We start from the raw sequence: 27,160 nt of genomic DNA on the forward strand, positions 1-27,160 counted from the left end.
CGAGGCCGAGGATGTCTGAGCACTTGGCCTGCGGGAAAGTCTTCAGGTCTGCTCTGCTGAGAGACTGAGAACGCGGGGTCACTCATCTCCGTTTGGAACGAATGTGTGGCCAAGGGGGAAGAACTCCCTCAAAGACGGAGGGAGAGGAAGACAGAAACAGCAAAGGGGGGGCGAGCCGTCGGGCGTGGGTGTCCGTGTCAGAAACACGCAGGCACAGGGCCTACACGCTGGCCCAGTCCTGCTCTGAAGACTGTCCACGTCCCCACCAGGCCACCCAGGCCCACAGGCCCACGGGACCTCCGTCCCTTGGCGCCCAAAGCAGGAGGGGCTGGTGGACTCTCTGTTGGGGGCACAGGGTTAATGGTTAAGCTGCCCAGTCCTCCCTGGGGAGGAGGTTAATGTTTGATCGCCAGACGAGTCGTAGGAAATGCCACTCACGGAGTTGTCAGTGAGCCCGGCACACTTATCACAAATAAAAAATTAACTCTTCAGCTATTCCGGGTTAGGTGGCCAAGGCCTTCCCAGCATTTTGTGGGAACGTTTCAGGGTCACCCTAATAGCTGCATGGACTGCTCTACTGGGCTATTTATTGCTCTGTTTACAGAAGCTGATACCTCCTCAGAGTTGGCTGGTGGAAGAGCTTTGGCTCTTCACAGGGAAGAATGTTCCAGAGAGTCAGTGTGGTGGCAGGAAAGGTGTGGGCTTGGCAATCAGAAAGACCTGGGCATGTGCATTCCTCTGTCACTTAGGGGCTGGGTGACCTTGAGCAAGACACTAATCCTCTCTGGGCCTTAGTGTCCTCGCCTTCAGAGTGGGTCATTTCCTTTTTCCCAGCTTGCCTCTGCTAGCTGGTTGCCCAATCCTGAAGAACATGGGCAGGAGGGAACAGGCTGACTTCTTTTCAAGGGGTGGGGTGGGAGGGGCCGCTGGGGGTAAGGGGGCAATGAGGTGAAATTCACAGAAGAACTTAACCATCATACAGTGAACAATTCCATGGCATTCGGTACATTCACAGAGCTGTGCAGCCAGCCCCCCTCTAGTTCCAAAATGTTTTCATCACCCCCAACTAACACCTCATGACCTGTAAGTAATCAGTCCTCACTGCCCCCCTCCCCTGCCCCTGGCAACCACCAATCTGCTTTCTGTCTCTATGGATTTGCTGACCCTGGATTTCTAAATGGAATCATACAGTATGTGACCTTTTGTGTCTGCCTTCTTCCAAGTTCATTCACACTATAGCATGTATCAGTGTCTTACACATGCTGGCTTTTAATGCAATTTTCTCTCACAAACATTCCTGGCTCCTGATGGTTTTCCACAGCCAAACACCCACCCTGCCCACAGCTCACCTCCCCCCATTCTTTCCTTGGCACAATGATCTTGGCTCATTTTTCAGAAACAAGCATATGTTCGTGTAACATTTCAGTCTTTTTATTTTTATTATTATTATTTTTGAAAAATTTTTAACCTGTACTGTAAGCACCATTATTGACCCCATTTTACAGATGAGGAAATTGAGGGTCTGAGAGGCTCGGGATCACCCAGATCTGAAACAGGACTCTCAGCCCAAATCTTTGACTCTAAATCCTGAAGATTTTCTAGTTTGCATTCCGGACTGAGCTGTGAATGAGTAATGTCCTCACCCTCCCAAGAAGGGATTTAGAAATCAGTGGGGGTGCCTGGGTGGCTCACACGGTTAAGCAGTTAAGCGTCTAACTTTGGCTCAGGTCATGATCTCGTGGTTCGTGAGTTCGAGCCCCGCAGCAGGCTCTGCCTGACAGTGCAAAGCCTGCTTGGGATTTTCTCTTTCTCCTTCTTTCTCTGCCCCTCTCCACCTTGTGGGCACAGGCTCTCTCTCTCTCAAAAACAATAAATGACTAAACTTTAAAAAAAAAAAGAGGGTCTCCTGGGTGGCTCAGTTGGCTGAACTCAGGTCATAATTTCCCGGTTTGTGGGTTCCAGCCCTGCATCAGGCTTGATGCTGTTGGCACGGAGCCTGTTTTGGATCCTCTGTCCCCTCTCTCTGCCTGCCCTTCACTTGTGCCCTCTCTCTCAAAAACAAATAGACATTTAAAAAAACTAGAAATTAGAAACAAAAAACACAGACTGTTGATGCCAATTAATCCTTAATTAGTGTGAGAAGTGGCTTGAAATGAAGAGCTTTCAGCCAGGGGAGGGGGATTTTGTGAGGCAGGGTACAGTTTGCATAGTGCCTGGGAGGGAAAGGGCTCAGCATACAGTGCTCAGAAGCTGTCTCCAGCTGGCCTCCTGGAGGGGGAGGCGCCAGCCTGCTCCAGGAAATCAGCCTTCGGCTTCAGGCTTGAAGCTGAAGTGCAGCCTCCATGCAACGTCTGAAGCATATCCCCGTCGGCTAATTTCATGCCTCTGTCTGCTTGAATACTTTTAGTGGTGGGAAACTCACTACTCCCAACACAGTTTATCCCGTGGAACAGTTTGTGCTTCGTGGTTTAAAGAGAACCACTGCCCCCTCCCCCCGACTGTCTAGCTGCTCCTCCTGTGCCGTGCTTTGAAACGCCCTTGCCACCTGGGACTTCAGTCTCTCTGACCCCATCCTGACCACTTCTGTGTGTGGTCCAGCCATCACCAGGAGGGCAACACCTTTCATGACCTAAGTACTATAGATCAGCTCGTTAGCAAAGCCAGGGAAACCTCACCGAGTTGCCCCTTGGATGGCCTAGGGATGAGGCCAGGGTAGCTAAGAAAGGCAAAAGGAGACAGCAGGAAGCCAGGGAACAGGCAGCTGCAGGAGCCCTGAACAAGGGCTCTTGGGGAGGAGAGAGGGTGAATGGTGGGAAATGGGGTCTGGAGGCACCTGGGAGATGAATATGGCAGCTGTAGGCGGAGAGAGTTAACACTGCACAAGCAGAAGCCAGGGGACGACCAGAAGGTCAAGGTGAGGGGGACCTTGGGTTCCATTTTGACCTCCATTAACCTGCACAGTGAGCAGCCGGGGGCGGGGCGTGGAGGGACGGCAGACCCACTGCCCGAGTCAGCATGGCCCCGGGCGGCCTGGCTTGATCCTGGCCCCGTGGCCCCACAACCAGACACGTGGCTCCCGAAAGGCTCCCAGGTTATCGTCAGGCCATCTGAGCTCATTTATAAATAAATCAAGGACTGGAAGATTGATGCTCCTGTCTGGTGGGACTCAGGGCAGACGGGCAGTTCGCAGAGGGCCGGGCTGTATTCCAGGCACCGGGCCGGGTGGGGGTTTAGACATGCCACAGGCTGTCCTGCCCTCTCCAGTCACCTGGGCCTGTATTCCAGCCCCTTCCCCATCGCCAGACCTGCCTCTGGGGCCACTCTCCTATGGGGGCAGGGGGTGGGGGAGGACGGCGGGACCAGGATGGCAGGAAAGAGGGAGCTCTGGGCCTGGCGCGGTGCTGGGGGCTTCACAAGAGTAAAGGAGACCAATCTCTGTCCGTCAGCTCCAGTGGGCAAAATAGAATTTCCTCAGTTTCGTAAGTTTAATTCTGACTCCATTCTCCTGGGGTGGAGAAACCTCAGCCTTGATATTTTCTGGATCTTCCTCAACTTGCCCAGGGTATCAGAGATTCACACGGTGCTGGGGTACCTGGGGGAGCCCGTGTGGTCTTGAGCTCTACGGAGTGGTGGCCGACAGACCTCTGTGTTTTGTGGGAAGGCATGGGCGGCACGAGGCTGTCTGTGGTCCTGCTCTAGACATGTCCCCACAGCCATTTATCCTGTGGGCTATCCCACCATCCGGGCCTGGTGGGCAGCGGGGTACCCCTGCCTCTTTCTGGAACCTTATCTGTCCTGCTCATCGCTTGCCCTCCTTACCTCCCAAATCTGAGGGAAGTCTCGCTCCTTTTCTGTTTTCTCCCAAGCATTTTGTTTATACCAGAATTCTTGTCCACCTCCCCCTGCTCCCCTCCCCCTATACCCCAGGGCCTCTGAAACCCCAAGCTAGGAAGATTATAAGTTTTCCTGACCACCTCTGAGAATGTGAACCAGTAGTCTGAGGAAGAGGGACCAAAAAAGGTGGGGAGAAAAACCAGAATGGAGATGAATAGATCAGAAAATATTCTCCTGCACACAAATCATTTAATCCACACCAAAATCCCCGGGTATGTTACTATGCCCATTTTATAGATGAGGAAACTGAGGCCCGCAGAGGTAACTGGTGTGCCCAAGGTAGATTTGGGTCCAAAGCTAGCTCTGTCTCCACCACAACACCACTTCAACTCAGGATCCTGTGCTGTCCTCTGGGGCCATGGCTCAGCAGGCGCCCCCTGCTCCCCCAGATGGCACTTGTGGCCCAACATTGTTTTTTCTTGTCTCCCCACTTGAGCTTCCCCAACCTTCCATCCCATCCCTCCAGCCGGACAATCAGTGGTGACAGTGACCAATCAGAGATGGTGGAGGGCTGCGAGGTTCTCCTGTCACCTGCCCCAGGCCCTGCTGGCCCAGGTGGCAGCTAATTTGTGTGCATTTGAGCCTTGCCTTTCCAGAGGCAGTGAGCCTTGCCTACTGGCTCAGTAACATGAGCCCCCATTTACCAAGCTCCACCAATCTTTTTTATTCATTGGACGGCCCCTCACCTCCAACTCAGGAAGCAAGCGCTGGGGCTCAATATTTAAAACTACCCAGGCTTTGTCCCTTCCCCACCAGAACTCCAGAAGGAACCTAGTGCCAAGACACCCTCCCTCCCTCCCATCCATGCTCCACCTGTGCAGGCCTCCCCGCCCCCCACCTCAGAGCAGGAGCCTGGTGGGAAGTGGGATGTGAGGCCCTCCACTCACACCCTGGAACAGTGCAAGCAAGGGAGGTCCCTGCCAGCAGTCAGGAGGCCACACAGAACACCCTGCTCGCCTGGCCACAGTCCCTCGAGCCCAGCTGCAGCCATGCACAACCTGTACTGGTTTCCTTCATCTTTTCTCTCTTTTTTTTTTTTTTTTTTTTTTTTTTTGACGTTTATTTATTTTTGAGACAGAGAGAGACAGAGCATGAACAGGGGAGGGGCAGAGAGAGAGGGAGACACAGAATCTGAAACAGGCTCCAGGCTCTGAGCCATCAGCCCAGAGCCCGACGCGGGGCTCGAACTCACGGACCGCGAGATCATGACCTGAGCCGAAGTCGGACGCTTAACCGACCGAGCCACCCAGGCGCCCCCATCTTTTCTCTTTAAATCAATTGACTTTTTTTTCCCAGCATGCTGTACATTAGATCTTAGACTTACTCATCCTTCATATGAGGCTTTGTGCCCTTTGACTAACCTCTTCCCGTTTTTCCAACCTCAGCCCCCGATGACCATTCTATTTTCTGCTTCTGTGAGCTCGAATCGTGCAGACTCCACATGAGGGAGGTCCTGCGGCATGTATCCGTCTGTGTCTGGCTTAGTTTATTCAGCATAGTGTCCTCCAAATTCATCCATGTTGTCACAACATGGATGTCTTTTTTTTTTTTTTCTTATTTTTAAAAAAAACTTTTTTTTTTTAACATTTATTTATTTTTGAAAGACAGAGCCAGAGCGCAAACGGGGGAGGGCCAGAGAGAGAGGGAGACACAGAATCTGAAGCAGGTTCCAGGCTCTGAGCTGTCAGCCCAGAGCCCGACACGGGGCTCGAACTCACGGACCGCGAGATCGTGACCTGAGCCGACGTCGGCCGCCTGACCGACTGAGCCACCCAGGCGCCCCTGATTTCTTTCTTTTTTAAGGCTGAATAACATCTCACTGTAATTTTCCTTATCCATTCATCATGTGATGGACACCTAGGTTGTTTCCACACAGTGGCTATTGTAAATAGTGAAACATGACTAGTGAAACATGGGTCAGATAACTCTTTGGGATCCTGATTTCATTCCCTTTGGCTGTATACCCAGAAGTGGGATTGCTAGATCAATGGTATCCTGCTTTTATTTTTTGAGGAACCTCCATACTGTTTTCCAATGGTGGCCGTACCAGTTTACGTTCCTGCCAACAGTGTGCGAGGCCTCCCTTTTCTTTCAATTGACTGTTATTTTTTAACATAGCCCCATCCTAAATAATAATAGCTGTAAAATCACTTTTTAATACATGTTAAATTCTTTCTAAAAAAAAAAATGTGGAGCTATGGAAATGAAAAGCATCCGACCATGTACCCGCTAAAAGAGCGTGCCAGCGAGGATGTGCTTCCTGCACTGGGAGCACTGGGTCTGTCCCCAGACGGCGAGGCTGAAGCTGGGAGAGAGCGTGGCCGTGTCACAGCTGTGTCACAGTGCTCCAGACACGAGCAATGCCACGGGAAAGTAGCATCAGGTCTGCTGCCACCGAGGGTCAGCCGGGAGGGTGGGATCCGAGCTCCACCAGTGCCAGCTCTGTTCCCCCACACATGTCCCTTTGCCTCTTGGAGCTTGCGTCCCACGTCTCTATCACCCCTGCTGTGGGGCAGCGACGTTACCCAATCCCCACGGGGTGCACGATGTCTGAAACGTGCCCGGTGCCAGCCTGGCTGGCCCCTTCCCCAGCCTTTTCGCTCTGCAGGGTTGATATGAAGGGTGTGACAGTGACCCAGCTGTCAGGGGGACCCCAGGCACCCTCAGGGGAGCCGGCTCCCACCTTACCACCAGTCACTCCCCCGCCGCCTTCTGCCAGCACCAGGGCAGTGTCCCTGTGGGCCCTGGGCAGCATGACCCGGGGCAGGACGCCTGCCAGATGACCTGGCTCCCTCCCCATCTGTCTGGCCAGCTGCACATGGGTTGTCCAGCCTCATGGGCAGGAGGTGTGGGCCGATGCTCTGGCCGGCTCCAGCCCTGAATCCATTTCTCCCAAAGTGAGGAAAGAGGCCCCTGAATTTTTCCACAGCTGGGAAGTGCACCAACTGCTTCTACTACAAGAGATGTGGCTCATTATAAATGAGGCATCCTGCTGCCGCGGAGAGTTCTGGGTCAGCCTCACCCCCCAGACTCCAGATGCCAGAAAAAGTCAGAGTAGACAGACACAGTGGGACATCTGTTATGGGCCTTCCCAGCACCGTGTTGCCGTCCCAGGGGCATCTGGGGAGGCCAGAGTCATGGGGTGGGGGTGGGAGCGAGGAGGGGAGGGGCGAGCAGCGCCCACAGCTGGAATCTGGACAACTAGCTGCCTAGATGGCCGTAGAACCCTGCTTGGGTGCTTTGGGTGGGGGGCTCAGATGGAAAGCTCCAGTGGCTCTTTCAGGGCTGGCTGTGAGAGTCGGGGTGAAGGTTCAGGGGCATCCAAGGGGCTGCTCATCTCCCACATTCCTTGAATGACACAGACCCTGGTCCTCAGTCTCCACATACTTCCACTGTCCTGCACAAGCCCCGTCCGAGCCCTGCCTCTGTGTCCACACGCTCTCTCATTCTGCACCAGCTCCCTTGCCCAGGGCCACAGCTGTCTGTCACTTCAGGGGCTTCTCTGCCTCCAGAGCCCCTAGCCAGGCATCCTGACCTCAGGCCTGGCCTCCTGGGGGCAGGGCTCCCACTTCCTCTCTCCCTCTAATCCCTCTGGGGGCTGGCCCTCCTGCAAGAGAAGAGCCCCATCTGCCCTCAGCCCAGCTCTCCGCGCATCCTCCCTCTTTCCCTCCTGTCCCAGCCTCACACCCTGCCTCCCCCGACTCCTGACCTCTCTCCAGCTTCCCTAGCCTGGCTCCATGAGCCTGGCTTCCACTAGGAAGCTGGGGTTGGTGCCCGAGGAGACAGAGCAGGTGGGCAGAGCCTGTGAGGTGGCACCGAGCAGTGTGGCTGGAACAGCCACTTCCCGGCACCTGCATTTCTGGGCTGTGTGACTCCAGGAACCTTCTTCTTTTCACTGCTTATTGCTTCATTTATAAAACCAGGACAGGGCAGGTGCCTTGGAGCACGCTGTGGGTGCTTCCTGTGTGTGAAGCATGCGGTGACTGCCTCCCACTAGCACCAAACCAGAGCTGGTAGGCAGAGGACCGGAAGGCCAGGACATTAACATGGAATTTAGAAGTCAGTGCCCAGATAAAAGCCTGCTTCCAAGGGATGCACGCCAGGGAACGGTACGGGAGCTGGTTTTAACACAGTATTATGCCTGGCCCCCTCCCAATACCGATGAAATCAGGATCCCTGGGTGTAGGGCCCCATCTGTATGTTTTTAAAACTCTGCAGACGGTTCTACTGTGCAGCCAGGATGGAGGCCCGTAGCTGTCGAGTCCTTTAATGCAAACTGAGGCCAAGAGGTATTTCGTCTTCCACTCTAGAGAAATCCACACCAACCCTTAGGAGGCTTATGTAAGATAATGGGTGTTCCTTCCTGCCTTCATGCCTTCAACATGAGCACTTACAGCAGAGTCAAAGATTAAAGATTAAAAGCATGTTAGGGGTGCCTGGGTCGCTCAGTCGGTTAAGTGTCCGACTTTGGCTCAGGTCATGATCTTGCAGCTTGTGAGTTCGAACCCCGCATTGGGCTCTGTGCTGACAGCTCAGAGCCTGGAGGCTGCTTCAGATTCTGTGCCTCCCTCTCTCTCTGCCCCTCCCCTGCTTGCACTCTGTCTCTCTTTCTTTCTCAAAAATAAGTAAACATTAAAAAAATAAAATAAAAGCACATTACATACCATTGGTTCCTGATGTCAAGGGGTCAGGACCTGATGGGAACTCCTGGCAGGCAGGGGGGTTGGGGACGGTGACAAGGTGGTGGAGAAGGCCCTTGGCCCCCGCTCCATCCCTGACTAATGCTACTGTTTCTCTTCACAGGTTGCGAGGGGCTGTGGGACAACATGAGCTGCTGGCCCTCCTCTGCCCTGGGACAGACTGTGGAAGTGGGGTGCCCACAATTCCTCCGGATGCTCACAGGCAGAAACGGTAAGCTCTCAGCCAGAAGGTCTTGGCTGCGAGACAGTGGGTGGCCCTCTGGGTAGGGCCTTGGCCCCGAGGCCACAGAAACTCTAGGGACAAGCAGTGACTGGAATGGTGACAGGTGGTCTTTGTTGGGAATCGGAGGCCTTGCTGGGGGTGTAGGGCAGGTTCCACTTGTGGGGTCCCAAGGAAGGGGGCCAGGAAGCATTGTATCAGGAAGTGACGAAGGAGACTGGGTTTGCTTCTCTCTGTCCCACACCTGCATTTATGGGCTCCCCCACTCCCTTTGACGTTTCTGTCCCCTAAGCAACCAGACCCCTTGTTCTGGCTCCTGGACCTGGGTCCCACCCTGGCACAACCTGACTTTCCAGAAATTTACTTCCTATGTGTCCATTCTGTCAGGCCCTGCTGATAAACCACACCCTCCCTGAAAGCCCCTGGCCTCCTGGGTGATCTCTTGGTGAGGAAAATTGCAGTTTGCAAGGATTTTCTTAATTTGAGGCAGAGAAGTAGGTAGACTGTTTCAGACAGGGGATATTCAGGGACTAACATTAGCTGAAGCTCCCCTACATGCCAGGCATTTTTAAACACATGGGCTCATGCAATCATTACAGCACCCCTACAAGTCACAGACCTTTCTCCTCCATGTGACCCAGTAGAGTGGAGATAACAGGGACAAATAGGGCTCAGCAGTTTGCTTAAGGTTCACAGCTAGAAGACAGCGAAACTAGGATTCAAACCCAGATTTCTCGGACTTCAAAACTATGCCCTGTCCTCAAGGGCATGGTCAAGGTGGGACTCTGGCCCCGTGGTGGGGGTGATGCTGGGTGGAGGCAAGGTCGCTTCATTGCCTTTGGCCCCTGGCCTCAATGAGGTCATTTAAAGTCTAAAGCCTGACCCAGCCCTGCTGCCCTTCTCCCTTCACCGGTTTGCAGCAAGAAAAGCTGGCCAATGAGGCCCTTAACAAGAAGGAACCAACAAAGATGATTTCACACAAAAACCCACCAGCATCCCAAAGCTAGGGATGGAAACCAAGACTGGGTGGTGTGGGAGAGGAGTGTGAATTCCTCAGTCTATAATTCTCTAGTACACATGTGTGCACACGTGTGTGCATGCACGCACATGCACACACACACACACACACACACAAATTTGGGGAGCACACTGTGGTAGCTGGCTGTCCCTCTCAGCCTCATTGGTACCCAACATACAGGAAGTGTAGGGGGACCAGGTTTGAGTCCCCCTCTCCGCTTACTGCTTGGATGCCAGCTGCGGACACAGACAGATCTCCCAAATTTCAAAGCCTTCGTTCACACAGTGCCATCCCCGCCTAAAGTCCAAAACGGGTGCTTCTAAAAATATATTTTTTTTTACATTTATTCATTTTTGAGAGACAGAGAGAGAAAGAGAGAGAGCACGAGCGGGGGAGGGGCAGAGAGAGAGGGAGACACAGAATCCGAAGCAGGCTCCAGGCTCTGAGCCGTCAGCACAGAGCCCGACGCGGGGCTCGAAATCACAAACCGCAAGATCGTGACCTGAGCCGAAGTCGGACGTTTAACCGGCTGAGCCACCCAGGAACCCCCAAAACGGGTGGTTCTGATTAGCAGCAGGCCTGAACGTGACCCCGCTTCTGCCCACATTGCCTCTGCCAGAGCTAAGTCATGTGGTGACATCTAACTGCAAGAGACGTGGGAAAGTGTGGTCCCGCCAGGTGTCAGTCTCTGCCTCAGAGCCCAGGCTACTCATTCTCGGCCTCATTTTTCTCGCCTGTGAAATGGGGAGAATAAACAAGACAGGTCCCTAAGGCCGTGCTTGGAAATGAACTTTAAATACCTTCCTTTATCTTTTCTCTCCCTCTCTTCTCTCTTCTTGCCCTCCCGCCCATCCCCCAAGTCCCCCCACCTGCACACACATGCTAGCAAACTTACCAACAGCTTGACCCCTCCACATCTGTGTCTGGGATCCACAGAACTCTAGAGAGACCCATGAGGTTAATCCACACATGGCTGCCCTGGAGTAAACGCTGGTCAGGTGTAAGGCTAGGACCAGATCCTGGACTCCCTGTCCAGTGCTCTTCCCTCACTGACCAAGTTCTCCTGTTGGAGGGACTAGAAGTTCTCCTCCTTTCCCAGCCTTCCATTCACAGCCTTCCCAGAGCCGCGTTGCCTCTGCCTCCCCCAACACCACCGGTCCTGCTTTTCCGAAGAGCGCCAGGCAGATCCGTGCTCATGGCCAAATCCTCCCCAGTCAATTGCTAGAAACCCTGCCTGCCTCATTAACTAGTAGCCCTCTCACTCCTCTTTCAGGCTCCCCAGCCCTTTCATTGCTGGAGACCTACCAGAGTTCACCCAGGAGTGCAGTTCAGGTCTGCACGCTGTGGGGGAGGAAGCTGGGGTCCTACGCCTACCTCTGTTGCGGTTTCCTCTTGATGACACATGGTGTCGCTGTGGGGCTGCGGGACCCACCCGTCCGCCTGTCCACAGGGACCCTGCACCCCAAGCGTTACCCACACGTTGGGAGGCAATGTCATCTCCCCTCCCCCACCTCCCTACCGCGGGGCCATACCCAGCCCCAGGCCCAGGGCATACCCAGCCCCAGGCCCAGGGCATCGGCCAGTCCAGGAGCACAGGTCAGGACCAGGCCAGCCTGAGTCAGTCACCAAGAACCATCTTCTACCTCCACCCTCACTCCTCATAGATCCTAGCACCCCAGTCTTCTCTCAGGAGGAAAGGCTCCCCTTAGGGGTGTCCTACAGGATTCCAGGGCTCACCCACCCAACCCAGAGAGGAGCACCTGATGAGGACAGTCTGGTATTTTGGTCCAACCCTTCCTTCTGACGGAAGAAAATAATAATAATAATAAAGTAATTCTTTCTCAGGGCACCCACCACCTGGGCCCAGACAGGATGGTTGTCCGTGTGACTGGAGAAATGGCAGGCTGGACTCTGCCCCCAGATATTTTTCTGTGTGTGCCAAGGTCTAGAGTGTTCCCTCCAGGATGCATTCCTTTGATTCTTAATAGGACACTGGTCTTCCAGAGTGCCTCATTAAAAAACACACTTCCCGGGCAGGGTCAGACCTTGGCCTTTCTCTTCTATCTTGGGACTGGAGCCTTAAAGCAGTAGAGGTTCCTAACCTGATTAGGGTCCTGGAGCCTTTTGAGGATTGGATGAAACTTTGGACTGGCTTTTCCCCAAACTGCACATATGTATATGCACAAAAATCCTGACCGTACCCTCAGGGGCCCTGGAGGTACACATTGGTCTGAAATGGGAATCACTGATCTTATCTATTAGGAATTAAACCCAGGGGAAGTGGGTGGGGTTGAAGGGACTCCAGAGAGAGGCTAACCCTTGTCTCTGCGTTTCTGCCAAGGGCCCCGTCAGTAAAGGGCACTGCCTTGTGAGCCACGCTGGGCGCCTGGCCTGGGTCACATTCAGCATCTGTCTTGGGAATCCCCTTGGGTCGGTGAGAAGGGCTCAACACAGGCAGCCCGGCCCAGCCTCTAGGCACACGCTGTCAGATAACCTGTTCTGGGCTCCAGGGAGTGGGTGTTCTCGTAGTTCGACTTCCCATCCCACCAGCCTAAATCTGACCATCATTCTCTCCTGTCTGACAACCTGTAGCTTCCTTGACTTAACTAGAAATCTTCCAGCCCCTACTAAATCCCGAGATTCCAAGCCCCACCGCTCCTGGTCTGTTTGCGAAAGGCCAAAAGGAAAAGGGAGCCATGCCTCGGTGTTTGCGGGTACTCAGCCTGGGCAATTCTGATATGCTGTCGTGCTTCCTGCCCCGTCCTGCAGAGGGGGTGGTTACTCCGCAGGGCACAGAGAAGTCATGCACCCAGGTGACCCCAAGATGACCAAGAGGCGATGCTGGGTTTCAGACTCAGATCTGGCTAGTTCGAAACCTGTGCTCCAGGTCTCGTGAGCCTTCCTTCATAGGCTGGGCATGCCCAGAGTCCAGAGGGCGTGGTCTCCTGGCGCCGGAAGCTGTCCCTGGGACTGCAGGGAGAGTGCCCAGGCGGGAGGGAGGCACAGTGAAGAGTCACGTCCTGGCTGGGCCCTGTGGCCCAATTCCGGGCCTTGGTTTTTGTATCTGTAAAGGAAGCCAGCAGCGCCTTCCTCGATGGGTGCTGTGAGGATTAGATCGGAATCTGTAAATTAGCATAGTGACTGGTTCTAGAAATGCCAGCCATATTTCTCCAGCTCAGTGGAACCCATTTGACCCTGAACCCTGTGAGCCAGTGGTCCACACCCTGAGGCCTGTCGGAGAGGAGCACGGGAGGCCCAACTGGGGTGGTTAAGGCCCCTCCAGAGGGTACCCATTAGAGTAGGTGGCGTGTGAGGGCTCCTATCTCCAGGGCTGTGACCAGCCTCCTGTCACACCCACTGCAGCCGGACCCAGGGACCAGCACTCGGCTCTCCTGGGCATCCAGAGTAGAGGATGCAGCTGGGCTAGTCAGTCCATGGAGGGAAACTCCTCCTGGAGCTCCTTCTTGGACTGGCATCTTCCCTTCCCCAGTCTTCGGGCTCCTGCTCTACAAGCTCCTTGTGGGCAGACCCCCCTGTTCTCTCAACAGAGGAGCTTAGCCCGGGGCTGCTTCTTCTCCACTCAGCTGCTTGTCTAGGCAGCCAGCCACCGCTGGATGAGCAGGGGCTCTGGGCCGGCACTGGGAGCCCTCGGGAGCTCATCATCTGCTGGGCGAGGCAGGGAAGCACAGTGAGCTCTGCGGGAGGACCGCAGTGATGCAGAGAAATGCGGAGCTGGCCTCGTCCTGGTTGCTGGAGGACCAAGAAGGCATTCCCTCCCGTGAGGAGCAGCTATCTGGAAGGTTTCCCTCGGTGCCGCTCTGGTGGTTTGCAGGTGTGGGGAGAGCAGGACGTGAAGTTAAATGTGAAACAGAACTTCCTCGGTGTGGGAGCAGCACCCGGAGCCTGAGAAAAGTTCACTCCGGGAGTGGCCGGGTCCCTGCCAACCACGCCAGATTCTTGGGGGATCCAGCCTTTAGATGGTGGCGGGACCCGGGATCAGGATACGCAGGAGAAGGAAAGGGGATCGGCACACTGTGTGGCTAAGAGTAAGGGCGCCCGGATGGCTCAGTTGGTTTAAGCATCCAACTCTTGGTCTCAGTCCAGGTCATGATCTCACGGTTTCGTGGGTTCGAGCCCTGCATCGGGCCCCGCGCTGGCAGCGTAGAGCCTGCTTGGGATTCTCTGTCTCCCTCTCTCTCTGCCCCTCCCCCACTTGCACTGTCTCTGGCTCTCTCAAAATAAACTGGAAACAAAAAAAAGAGTCAGGGTCTGAGACTCAGGGTTCAAATCCCACTTCCCTCACTTCCTCTGCTGTGATCTTAAGCACCGTATTTAACCACTGAGTGCCTCAGTTTCCCCAACTGTAAAATGGGCACAGTATTTACATGTTATGGTATATTTTATTATAAAAGTAACTGCCTGGTTCATAGTCTCATTAGGGTTAAATGAGCTGCTGCCTGTCACAAGCTTAGGACAGTGCCTGGCACACAGTCATCATCACGTGTAGTATTACTATAGTAGAGCACAGGACTTTGTAATTGAGCAAATACGCAATCATTAGGGAGTGAGATCAGTGGCTTTTTGGTTGGGGGGTGTATCATCGCTTGGGACTGCTGTCCTCGAGCACTACACTTGGCCCCTCGAGTCCTATGGGACATGACAATCCCTTGAAAGAGAACTGGTGTCCTACCAGTTCAAAGCACGAGGACTTATTATTTATCTCCCGTGAACACCCAGGGGTGGGCGAACAGCCCCCTGTTTGGGAGAAACCCTCCAAAAGCCAGCAGTGGCTCCTCAGCCAGTGGGGGTCGAGGATGGGGAGGGGAGGTCCCTCCTGGAACGCTGAGGGATGTTGGAGCTGAGATCGGAGCCGGAAGGGGAGGTGAGGGGTGCGGTGGGAGGGGACGGCCACGGGGCCTAAGAGAGCCCTGGAGTGAGGCTGGGCCTGGGGGCAGCAAGCTGGGCTGGGGAGCTGTGACCGGAAGTTCTGCAGGGGCCTGGGGTCGGGTGGAGGAGAGTCACTGGGGCCGTGGGGGACTGTGACCTGTGTGATAAGGTCTCCCTGTCTGTGAAACCCTGGGCCTGGCACAGAGGGACGGGTGGGCGGGTGAGGCAGTGAGGGCCCCGGGAGGAAGGCAGCAGTGCTTGGAGGCTGGACGGGGTACGTGTTCAGAGCTGGCATGGTTTGTAGATCGAGGCATCAGGGGTCAGCCGGTCTGCCCATCTCTCTCACATGTACACACACATCTGTGTCTTCGCCCTTTCTGAGGCCACCTCCCTACATTCCTTTCCCACCACCTCTCCTTCCTGACTCTTACGTCTTCTTCAAGGATCAGCTGGGGCCGAGTGACAGGGCAGGGCCTGGCTGCCCCTAAGGTGTGGCAGAGGGGACCCAAGACACCAGGCCGTCTGCCTCCGGTCCCCACTGCTCACCTGCAGGATGCTTGGCTCCCACAGGCTCCGTGTTTCGAAACTGCACAGAGGACGGCTGGTCAGAAGCCTTCCCTAGGCCTGACCTGGCCTGTGGGGTTAATGTGAACGACTCATCCAACGAGAAACGGGTAAGCCTGGGCACCCCTCTTTCTCGGGCTGGGGGCCTGCAGGGTGAGAAGCCCCTGGGAGAGGACAGAGTGGAGCCAGCCCAGGGCCACGGCCAGGGGACCGGGAGCTGCTCCTGCCACCCACCCCCTCCCACTCATCAGCCGGGATTCGTTGGGCCTGCCTCACTGCCCTAGTCTGTCAGTCTGGAGACGGTGTTCATGGAGACTGTGGCACAGTGTGAACCGCCCCACGCAGCCACGAGACTGAGGGTGATTTAGTCAGGAAACCAAAAGAGCGCCAACGTGGTGGCTAAGTGCCTGGAGCCAGGCTGGTGAGTCTAACCCTGACGGTGACCTTGGTGGGGGTGGGGGGGACTTAACTTCTCTGTGCCTCACTTTCGCCATCAGGGAAATGGGGCTAATAATGGTTCTGACCTCACAGACTGGCCAAGAGAACCAAATGAGGTCATCCAGGGAGGTGCTGAGAAGGGTGCCTGGTCATAGGAGGTGTTCAGTGAATGCTCGCTCTCAGGAGTCTCGGGCTCTGACGGGAAGAAGAGAGCCCAGCTGCTGCAGGGCAGGTCTGGTTTGAGAGAGGGGGCTGAGCTGTGGGCGGAGCTTCCTCGGGGGCTGCAGAGGCCTCCCGGAAAGTGTCCGTGAGTCTCAGAGAGCCCTTCTGTCCTCACTTTTCCTGCCTGATTCATACACATCCTCCAAGACTTCACTCCCACCCATCAACTCCAGAAAGCCCTTTCTCCCTACCCCCACCCCCAGGGAGGGCCCTCTTGATATGCTGAGTTGGCTCCACTGTTACCTACTACGTTACATGGAATCGTCTGCATGTGCCACGTGCATCCATTTCTCTCACCAAAATGCGAGCTCTTCAGAGGCATTAATTCACTTAACATTTATTAAGCACCTACTGTGAGCCAAGGAGGGGTCTAGATGTGGGAATATGGCAGGGACATATCAGAATCTTATTCATTTGCAGGCCCCCGGTGCCCAGCACAATGCCTGGCGCCTACTAGGTGCCCAATGAATGTTTATCGTTGTACTGAACACCTACTATGTGCCGGCTTCCTGACATACAATCACACTAAGTCCTCAGAAGGATCCATTGTAAGTTCATTATTTTCTCCATTTTGCAGATGAGGACGTTGAGGCTCAGAGGGGTTAAGGAACATACTCAGACAATAGTGGAGGCAGGAGTGAAACCGAATCAGTTCCAAAAAGAACCTGTGCTCCTTCCTCTAGCTTCTGCTGCCTCCCTGGAATGGTGCATGCCTCCCCTAGGAGATGCGCTTTTGCAGTTTCCATGGGTTAAACTCCCCAGTGGGAATACGGATGGGCAAGCACGTTTGTCCCTTGGAGGATGGAGTGGGGTCACGTTAGAGAAGCGTGGGGGGCCAAGGGCAGGGTGAAGGGAGAAAGGCTGAGGTTGGAAGACAGACCGTGCCCACTTCTGAAGTTTTTCTAAGACTCCTCTCTCTAGCCAGTCAGTCCTCTGTGTGAAAGACACTGATTGGGGGACCAAGTTGGAGGCTCAAGTTTCTTCCCTCCAAGGGAAGAACTTGTTATCCAGTTGGGGGAGACACGTGAAGTCTTCAGGTCTGGCCAGAGTGGGATAATTTAATAACGAGACCCAACAAAGATTGATCAGTAGGTACAGATGGTCTTGGGGTGGGGGGAGGTGGATGGGCTCTGATCCCTGCAGGTTACCATTTCCATCACTGACTTACATGAGGACAGGAAGTTTATGTGTATCACGTTGGTAAGATCCATAGAATTAAGAGGAACATTCTTATGACAAGCGGCAGCATGGAAGTTCAAAGGAATGCTTTGGGCTGCAAGAAAGAAATTTCCCAACTTGCCTAATAAACGAATGTGGCTCATGGAACTGGGCTGCAGAGAACAGCCTCCATGGCTCTTATAAAGTGGCACTAAGAAGCTGCCCAAGGACCAGGCTCTCCATTTCTCTCCCTGCTATCCTGATGGCTCCTTCCCCAGGCTGGCACCTCCCTCGATGTAAGATGACTGCCATTGGTGACTATAGCCACAGACTCCCCTGTGCCTGCTTGTCCAGGAGAAGGGATAGCCCAAGTTCCTATGGCTCCTTCCTGAGAGCAAGAAAGCTTATTCTTTTTTTTTTAAATTTTGTTTAAAGTTAATTTATTTATTTTTGAGAGAGACAGAGAGAGTGCACAAGTGGGGGAGAGGCAGAGACAGAGGGGGACAGAGGATCCGAAGCAGGCTCTGGCGTGACAGCAGACAGCCTGACGTAGGGCTCGAACTTACGAACCATGAGATCATGACCTGAGCAGAAGTCAGACGCTTAACTGACTGAGCCACCCAGGCGCCCCAAGAAAGCTTCTTTGCCAAACCCCAGCAAGCTGTCCTCACATCTCAGTGGCCCAGTGACTTGAGCCTGCCCACCCCTCGACCGTCCCTGGCAGGGGGGTGGAATACAGGATAGGCCTAGGCCAGTGGTTCTCAAACCTTTTGGCCTTGGGATCCTTTTATACTCTTAAGAATTGTTGAGACCCCAGGGACCTCTTGTTTTTGTGAGTTATGTCTACTGAAACCACATTTGAGACTCTGTTGGCTTAGACTAATCAGCTGGGAAAGAACAAAACCCAGGGCCTTAACCATGATATCCATCCAGGGTTGAAACTGTAACATCTCCAAACAAGGAACTAAGAGTTAACAAAGGTAAATGCAAAGTTTGGACTTAACTCAGAATATTAGTTGGCCAAAAATAGTGGAAAGGAGACTTACCTTGGCTTCAGCTCACATAAAAAAATTAAAAAATTAAAAAAATTAAAACTCCCGGGGCACCTGGGTGGCTCAGTCGGTTGGGCGGCCGACTTTGGCTCAGGTCATGATCTCGCGGTCTGTGAGTTCGAGCCCCGCGTCGGGCTCTGTGCTGACAGCTCAGAGCCCGGAGCCTGCTTCAGATTCTGTGTCTCCCTCTCTCTCTGCCCCTCCCCCGTTCATGCTCTGTCTCTCTCTGTCTCAAAAATAAATAAATGTTAAAAAAATAAATAAAACAAAAAAAAAATTAAAACTCCCAAGATCGGAAGGGTTTCCAGACCAGCGTGATTTCCTGGTGCCTAGATGTTGGTCCACACACTTTGCCTTTTATTCTGAGGTTTGAATCATCCTATTTCTTATTGTTGAAATGTCTTTTTTCTTTTAATCAAAGGAGGATGGAAATATACATTTGTTGGTTGTCTTTTTTTTTAATTTCCTTACTTGGCACATAATACTCTATTCATTAACAAGAGTCAATAGCGGACTCAGATTAGCAGAAAGACCAGGTTTGCTTACCTGGAGCAGAGTTGGGCAAACTATAGCTCTTGAGCCAAATCCAGCCCACCACCTGCCTGCCACTTTCAATAAAAATAAAGTTTTATTGAAACATAGCTACGCCCATTTGCACTACAAGGGCAGAGTTAAGTAGTTGCAAGAGACCAAATGGCTCCCAAAGTCTAAAACGTTTATTATCTGTCCCTTTACAGAAAAAGCCTGCTGACCCCTGCTCTAAAGGATTTAGAAGGAAAGTGGCCTAGTCAAGAAACGCAGCAGAGACAGGCAACTTGATCCAGGGCTTCTGGACCCGATGCCCTGTGAGGACTGGTGCACCGTTATAGATTATCGAGGGCTGGGGCACTCAGGTCGTATCAAGCCCCCTAGGAGCAGGGCTTTTTCTGGGTCCGAACTTAAAGACATAACACAGGAATGAGTAGAGTTGGCTGGTATCCTGAGGGTCCCCCGGCAATAATGAACCCAGCCACAGGACAGTGCAGAGTAATCAGCCTGAACGCCCCATACTTGTCACCCCATGCCTCACGCTGCCACAGACGGGCCCAAATCTGTTTCTGAACTGAGAGCTGCAAAACCAGGTGTCCTCAGGAGTGAGGCTCATGCCCTCTAGCATGCGGCTCATCCTGCCCGTGGCAAGATTATCGGCTGACAGCTGGGGCCTCTAATTTCTTGACATCTGACTGCTCTTTAATATCCCAAAGTCTAGGCACTATGGATCTAATGCAGCCTTACCACCCTGGGAGGTGGCTCCTGGCTTCTGGGACCGCCGTCACATTAGTGGGGAAGCTCAACGTCACATGACAGCCATCCCATCGAAGGCCACCTCTTGCTTTCAGAAAACTTTCGGGCACTCTGAGTCAGATTTCTTCTTGGTAACTTCGTCCCACTGGAGCTCACCGATTGGGTCTTACGCTTCTACCTGTCAATCATTCTAATCTTTCTCTTCCCTAAGTTTATTTGTTAGTTTCCTCAAGGCATAATGTACCCAGGGTTTTCCATGCCTTCTTCCCTTCTCCAGAAATGTTCCAGTTTATTAATGTGCCTCATAAAATAGCATGATGCCCAGAACTGGACGAAGCACTCCAAACGTTCCAACTTTGTCCGCTGTCCCCACAGCACTTCATTACTGTAACTGAGAAGAGGCCTAATTTTTTTAGCAGCTATCTTATACCTCATAGTTCATACCATAATCTTGGCCTGGTGACTCATGTTGAAGGGTGGATGATGGGGGTGGAGGGTGGAGGTGGGGAAAAATGAACATGCCCCGAGTGTCTTCTAAGTGCCAGGCATTGTCTAGATATTCTACCTGATACTTTATTTGTTCTTCCAATGAGCCTGCAAGGTAGATATTATCCCCATTTTACAGATGAGGAATCTGAGGCTCAGAGAAGTTAAGTAATTTGCCCAAGGTCACACAGCTGGTGAGTGACAGTCGTGGGTTTGGAAACCTTGTCTCTTGGCTCTGAAGCCTGTGTTCTTTCCCTACGGTACATTTCTTAACACCACAGAGCTTGGGCCATTTGAACCTCAAGGTCATTTTCATATGAACAGCTGTCAGCAAGATTTCCCCAATACTATTCTTGTGCCTGTTTTTTTTTTTTTTTTTTTAATTAATTACCCTTTTCTTCTGATTATACCATAGTACTTACCCACTGGAGAAAAATGAAAAAAGTAGAAAAAATACAAATAAAAATAACCACTCTAGCCACAAACTTATCATCCAAAGTTAACCATTATTAACCTCTAACATCTTTTTACATCTTTTTTCAATCTTTTTACAATCTTTTTTCCGTGCATGTTTGAGATCGAATCACATGAAATGGCCAGTATTCAATCATTTGATCTATAAAAAAGGGCAATTTCATGTAATGCAACCTAACACTTTTTTTTAAACATATAGCAGGAATCACACTGTACATGTAAAATTTGTACTCTGCCTTTTCACTTAACATTACACTCTTAGCACATTCTGACCTCGTTTAAAACCCTTGGTGAGCTGCATTTCAATGGTGGCATCACATTAAAATAATTTGATTTGAAATAATTTAGTTAATTGTTTTATTGTTGGACATTTGAGTCCTTTTCATCACAAATCGTTCTGTGATAAACATCTTGATACATAAATGTGCTTTTCCATTTGTGCTTACTTCTTAGAATTAATCCCTAGTGGTAGAAGGGAGGTCAAAAAGAATGCATATGTCAAAGGTTCTCGATACATGCTGCTTTCCAGAGAGATTGAAGCAATTTTTGCTCCCTGTACACCCTCACCGGCATAGAATATTATTACCATTAAGTATTTGTTAATTTGATTGGCAATATACAGTACAGTGTTGGTTTAAATTTTTTTGATTCTTTTTCACATTGTCGTACAATTTATTTTTTTGAACCTAAAAGATGTAGGTCTTAAATTGATCTTTATGTGTCACATTCTTCCATTCCATTGAGATCTTTCTTTTCTGTTGTTGTTGTGTTGTTTAAGTTTATTTATTTATTTTGAAAGAGAGAGAGGGAGTAAGAAAGCGTGTGTGTGCACATGAGCGGGAGAAGGGCAGAGAGAGAGAGAGACAGAGCGCGCGACAGAGAGGGAGAGAGAAAATCCCAAGCAGGCTCTGTGCTGACAGCACGGGGACTCGATCCTATGAACCATGAGATCATGGACTGAGCGGAAATCAAGAATCAGACACTCAACCAACTTGAGCCACCCAGGCGCCCCTCCATTGAGATCTTTCTGAATCAAAGATGAGTCAGTAATGTGAAGGGGCTGTTGGCCACGTTAAGTAAACGCCTGCTTGGCTGTGTTAGTGTAAGTGCAGTGTATGGGTCCGGGGAGGTGATGGTCCCGCTCTACTCCTTCCTGGTCAGAGAATACACTAGATCTTTCCAGCTGTCCGTTCTGGGTGTCTTATTTAGGAAGGGCATTGACAAACTGGCGCATATTAATTGAGCAGAAGGATAAAGGACTGTGGAAAGATACTGAAGACACAGGAAAAATGTAAGGCTGAAAATACGTGTGAGAGATGAGAGGGTAGAAAAGCTGTATTAAGAAATGACAGACCTCTCTAAGATCTTTTCAACTCTTCTATAAGTCCAAAACTATTCTAAAGTGAAAAGTTTATTTAAAAAAAATAATGACAGAGGGGCGCCTGGGTGGCTCAGTCAGTTAAGCTTCCGACTTGGGCTCAGGGCATGATCTCATGGTTCATGGGTTCGAGCCCAGTGTGGGGCTTTGTGCTGACCGCTCAGAGCCTGGAGCCCCACTTTGGATTCTGTGTCTCCCTCTCTCCCTCTCTCTCTCTGTCTCTGTCTCTATCCCTCTCCACCTCACGCTCTGTCTCTCAAAGATAAATAAACCCTTTTAAAAACAATTAAAAAATTAATGACAGGTCTTAGGTACATAACAAATTCAGTTTATTTTAAGTGGCTCCAGAAGCAGAATTGGGACCAATAGCTGCAATTTAAAATAGGTTTTAGTCTCACATGAGAAAAAACTATCTAATATTCTGCCCTGTTGTATACCAGACGAGTTCCTCAAAAGGCAGTGAGCCCTGAATCCTTGGAGGTATTCCAGCAAAGGCTTGAATTCGGGGTGGGGGTAAGGGGTCCTATACAGGGGGTAGAAGTTTCAGTTGGCATCCGATGATCCCCAAGATCTTTACCGAAGCCAAGGTGTTCCGAGTCTGTGAACTGATGTCCGTGGAGTCGGATCAGCACAGCATTAAGAGCTGAACGGTTCAAGCAGCTTGAGCAGGTGCACTCAGGCTGGGACTGATGCATGCCTCTCTCTGCAGCACGAGTACCTGCTGAAGCTGAAGGTCATGTACACCGTGGGCTATAGCTCCTCCCTGGTGATGCTCCTGGTTGCCCTCAGCGTCCTCTGTGCTTTCCGGTGAGAACACACTGCCAGCTCTGTCTCCCCAGCCTTCCGCAGACACAGATTTTGGGTCTTTTTCAGTTGCTCGGGCCAGAGAAAGGAAGGTCTGGGTGGGCCACTTTGTTAGCCCTTGATCTAAATGTTACCTGTGGCAAAACATTGATGTTTCTGAGACCTCGCTCATTCTTTTATGCATTCAACATTGACTCGGTATATATAGCTAAGAACGTAACGCACAGTTGCTTTACATGTACTGTTTCTGATTTTCACATAATGCTCTAAGGTGGGTATTATCAGCCCCATTTTACAAGTATGTTAGCCAGAGTCTTGGGTACAAGAAACAGAAATCCACCCTAAAACGTTTAAGAAGGGGCGCCTGGGTGGCTCAGTCGGTTAAGCATTCGACTTCGGGTCAGGTCACGATCTCGCGGTCCGCGAGTTTGAGCCCCGTGTCGGGTTCTGTGCTGACCGCTCAGAGCCTAGAGCCTGTTTCGGATTCTGTGTCTCCCTCTCTCTCTGACCCTCCCCCATTCATGCTCTGTCTCTCCCTGTCTCAAAAATAAATAAACATTAAAAAAGATAAACAAAAAAGACAGTTTAAGAAAGCAAAGGTGACCTGGCACACATAACTGACAAGTTCAGGGGTCTCTGGCTTTAGGAATGGCCAGCTCGAGGTGGTCAAAGGTATCAGCAGAACTAGACGTGTCTCCCTCCCTTTCTCCAGTCTGCGTTGGCCACATCCTCAGGCAGGCTCTCTGCAGGGGCACCTTCCACCAGCTAGGTAACACCAGGACAAAGAGAGCCTCTTCTCCATTAGATGCAATGAAAAGTCCTGGGGGGAATGGGGGGCGGGGGTTGTTCTCATAGGCTGGGCTTGGATCACATGCCCAACCTGAGCCAGGGGTGGAGTACTGTGATTGGTCAAGTCTGTCAACAGGGTGGGAGGGTGGAGTCGCCCCCACCCAGAGCTGCAGTGGGTTCCCCATAAGAGAGCGTGGTTCTCGTACCAGAAGACGAGGAGCAAGCAACGGACGCTGACCCCTCCAGCAGAGGAGGAAACAAAGTCTCTGGAAGGTGAAAAGGCTTGCTCGAGGTTGTACAGCCCTTGTGGTTCTGGCCCCTATGGCCCTGCATTCTCTCCCTCCAGGAGGCTCCACTGCACCCGCAACTACATCCACATGCACCTGTTTGTGTCCTTCATCCTGCGTGCCCTGTCCAACTTCATCAAGGACGCGGTCCTCTTCTCTTCGGACGATGTCGCTCACTGTGATGCCCACAGGGTAACATGCCTGCGTGCCCTGGGGTGTGGCCAGGCCGGCCTGCTCTCCCCAGCCTGACTTTGGAGAGGGTGGTAGCCACTTTGCCCTTCCCGAAGGTCCCTGCAAGGCTGCACCCAATGCTTCGTAGAGGGCCCAGTACTGGAGCTGGGCCAGGAGGTTTGGGGAGAGTCCCATGTCTCCCCATGCAAGGTCTGGGTCATGTATGAGAGCAGTTTGTCAGGAAGCCCCTGGGGGCTGCCCTTCAACTCCCAGCATCCAGGAGTGGATTAGCCACTGTGGCAATTAGATATATAGCAAGGCTTGTCTTTTCCCTTCATCTGCAGAGTCCTAACTGTAGAGAGATGGTCAAGTTTAAAGAGGGTTGAGGTTGGTGGCAGAAAGAAAAGTATGAGCGTATGCCTGTATGTCTGCACACACAGGTCTGCAGTACAACAATTGTTTTGCTAAATCTAACACTTTTCTCCTTCTGAGTGCTTAGAGAGCCTTATTTCTTAGCAATATCTCTCTGTGTATCAGTTGAGACTCTCTTTTGCTGCATATAACAGAAAACTGCACATCAGTGGCTTAAACAGACAGGAGTTTTTTCCCACATAAGCAGTCCACAGATGGGCAATCTAGAGGTGGCACAGTGTCTCCATGATGCCATGGTGGGCCCAGTCATTTTCCCTCTTTCTGCTCTGCCATGTTTGATTCCATACTTTACACTGCATGTTTACAATACGGCTGCCACAACCCCAGGCTTCACATCCATGTTCCAGGTACAAAAAAAAAAGAGTCAAGATGAAACTTTTTTTTTGTCTTTGGGCAGCTTTGCCTTTTTATGGTGGGAAGGAATCCCCACCCCAAGACACCCATCTACATCTCGTTGGCTAGAACCATGTCATGTGACCACACCTAACTGCAAAGGAGGCTGGGAGATTGAGGTTTTTTTTTTTTTTTTTTACCATCATAGTCTCCACAGCAGAGGCAAACAAGAGAGAAAGGGATTGGAGATTGAGATTGGTTCAGTCAACCTGCCTGTCACTTCCCACCACTCACATCTGTAATTCCTTAACAGATCTGTTAAGTTTGTACTGTTTGTAGTTGTGTGTGTGTGTGTGTGTGTGTGTGTGTGTATTCTGACTCAAACTGAGCCGTCCCTGCAGGAGGGCCCTATCCCTTAGGGAGATTGGCAGGCTGAAGTAAGAGTAACCAGTGGGGGAGTCAGAAGACTTAAATTCAGACCCTGCCCTCTCACTGACCAGCACCGGGAAGTCCAGCAATGCCCTGCAAGGAAACTTCTAGGGTTCTACTAAACATTAGACTCACGAGCCAAGCATGGGAACCTCTGAGAATCAGAGTCTGTGGGTGGCCGTAAGGGAGGAACCACAGCTGGCCAGCAGGACAGTACCAGGTGCCTCTCCTCTGTGGATGTGACCTCAAAGCAGTCCATGCAGCAGCCCTCAGGCCATTCCAGGAGCTGTCCTCTCCCCAGGGGACAGCTCAGTGAAAGGAAAGGGACCCTTGTAGTGTGGGAATGGTTTCCTTGCTGGCGCCGAAGCCCTGTGCTCCACATCCCCCCAGGCATAGCTTCCAGTGATCCTGGCAAGAGACAAGCCTGTAATGTCACTGAATCAAGCAAGGCCAGCCCTGGTGCCCCCATCCGGTATTTAGAGGTCTCCAGAACAGGTGCAGTGTGCCAGTCAGGGGCCATTGTCACCGTCAGTGTTGCCTGCTAACATAATTGGTACATCCCTTCAACCGTTTCTGGGGAAACAGCATGGAAAGCATTTTGTTACCCTTTGCTCAGAAATCCCTTTCCTTCTCCAGGCTTCTTTCCTCATCTGCAAATGAGGAGCTTGGGAGTCGGGCGATATCTGACACAGGTTTACAACTGGCAGCCAGTTCCAGAATTTGAATGTAGTTCCTGCTTCTGTGATGGCCCATTAACCTTTTTGACGGAGCTTGCTGGCATGTTGAGTTCCACCCTCTAGAGAACTCTGTGGGCCTGGTTTTCCGATAATGGAAGGCCACAGGGGATGGCCATGAACCTCAGGGACTCGGTCTGCGGCATACCGTGTCACTTCCTTTGGGGGTGGCCACCAGAGGGAAGCCCATGGTTACCCAGCCTGGGGCTCACCTGCCTCTCTCTGTCCAGGTGGGCTGTAAGCTGGTCATGGCTTTCTTCCAATACTGCATCATGGCCAACTATGCCTGGCTGCTGGTGGAAGGCCTCTACCTTCACACGCTCCTCGTCATCTCCTTCTTCTCAGAAAAGAAGTGCCTCCAGGGATTTGTTGCCCTCGGATGGGGTATGTTTCTCCGTAGGTATAATGGCTGTGTGTATGTGGGAAAGGGCACCGAGTCAGAGGATTTGGTTTTGAGTTCCAGCCCTACACTTCGTTAAGTTAGCTAACTTGTGTCATCTTAGGCAAGTTGCTGCTGCTGCTTTTTTTTTTTTTTTAATGTTTATTTTTGAGAGAGAGAGAGAGAGCAAGGGAGGGGCAGAGAGAGAGGGAGAGAGAGAATCCCAAGCAGGCTCCGCACTGTCAGCATAGAGCCTTATGCGGGACTCGAACCCATGAACCATGAGATCATGACCTGAGCCGAAACCAAGAGTCGGATGTTTAACCAACTGAGCCACTCAGGCACCCCTCGGCAAGTTGCTTCTTGTTTAACCCCCTGGCTTTGGTTTGTTTGTATGTCAAGTGGGAATTAACAGCTAAAATTTAGCCCCAATTTCTGCCATCCAAAGTCTCTTACAATGTGATACCCCCCACCCTTGTTTCATCTTCCTTAGACATTTATTCATATATTTTCATTCTTGCTTCCTTTCTATATCAGGGTACTTTTGATTATAGAAAATCTGGCTTAGATCAGCTTTAAACATAAAAGAAATTAATTGGCTTATCTGTCTGAAAGTCCAGGGGTCACCAACTTCAGGTGAGGCTGGATCCAGCAGCTCAACAACATTTCTTCGTGTCTTTCCACTTTGCCTTCCGGAACATCAGCTTTGTCATTAGGCTGGTGCTCCCAGTGTAACTGCCAGCAGCTTCTGGGCTACCAGCTTCCTTGTTACCTCTAAGGAGAGCAAAAGGCCGTGTCCCAGCATTCGCAGCAAATACTCTGAGGTTCACCCTGATTGGACCACTTTGTCTCATACACATTCCCTGACCTGAGGAATACACTGATTGGCTTAAGCTACTCAAACCACATGGCTTCCCAAAGGAAATTCAGGATTCCTTTGTAGGAAGGAGACGACATAGTAGTAAGACAGCCAACTCAGCCTCCATCGAATCTCTTCCCCCTTCCCTTTCTGACCAATGCAGATGAT

The 27,160-nt window shown here is 51.8% G+C and overlaps 1 protein-coding gene across 1 annotated transcript in view; it reads left to right on the forward strand.

The window, feature by feature from the left end:
- The window catches only part of SCTR (secretin receptor), a 78,139-nt gene that overhangs the window by 31,711 nt on the left and 19,268 nt on the right, over positions 1-27,160 (forward strand). Inside the window, exons 3-7 of the mRNA XM_042954217.1 lie at positions 8,698-8,805; positions 15,290-15,393; positions 22,485-22,582; positions 23,715-23,847; positions 25,985-26,138. Coding sequence (XP_042810151.1) covers positions 8,698-8,805; positions 15,290-15,393; positions 22,485-22,582; positions 23,715-23,847; positions 25,985-26,138 — 597 coding nt within the window. The remainder of the gene's footprint in view (positions 1-8,697; positions 8,806-15,289; positions 15,394-22,484; positions 22,583-23,714; positions 23,848-25,984; positions 26,139-27,160) is intronic.

The sequence above is a fragment of the Panthera leo genome, chromosome C1 (assembly GCF_018350215.1).
Source record: "Panthera leo isolate Ple1 chromosome C1, P.leo_Ple1_pat1.1, whole genome shotgun sequence".
In the NCBI taxonomy this organism is placed as follows: Eukaryota; Metazoa; Chordata; class Mammalia; order Carnivora; family Felidae; genus Panthera; species Panthera leo.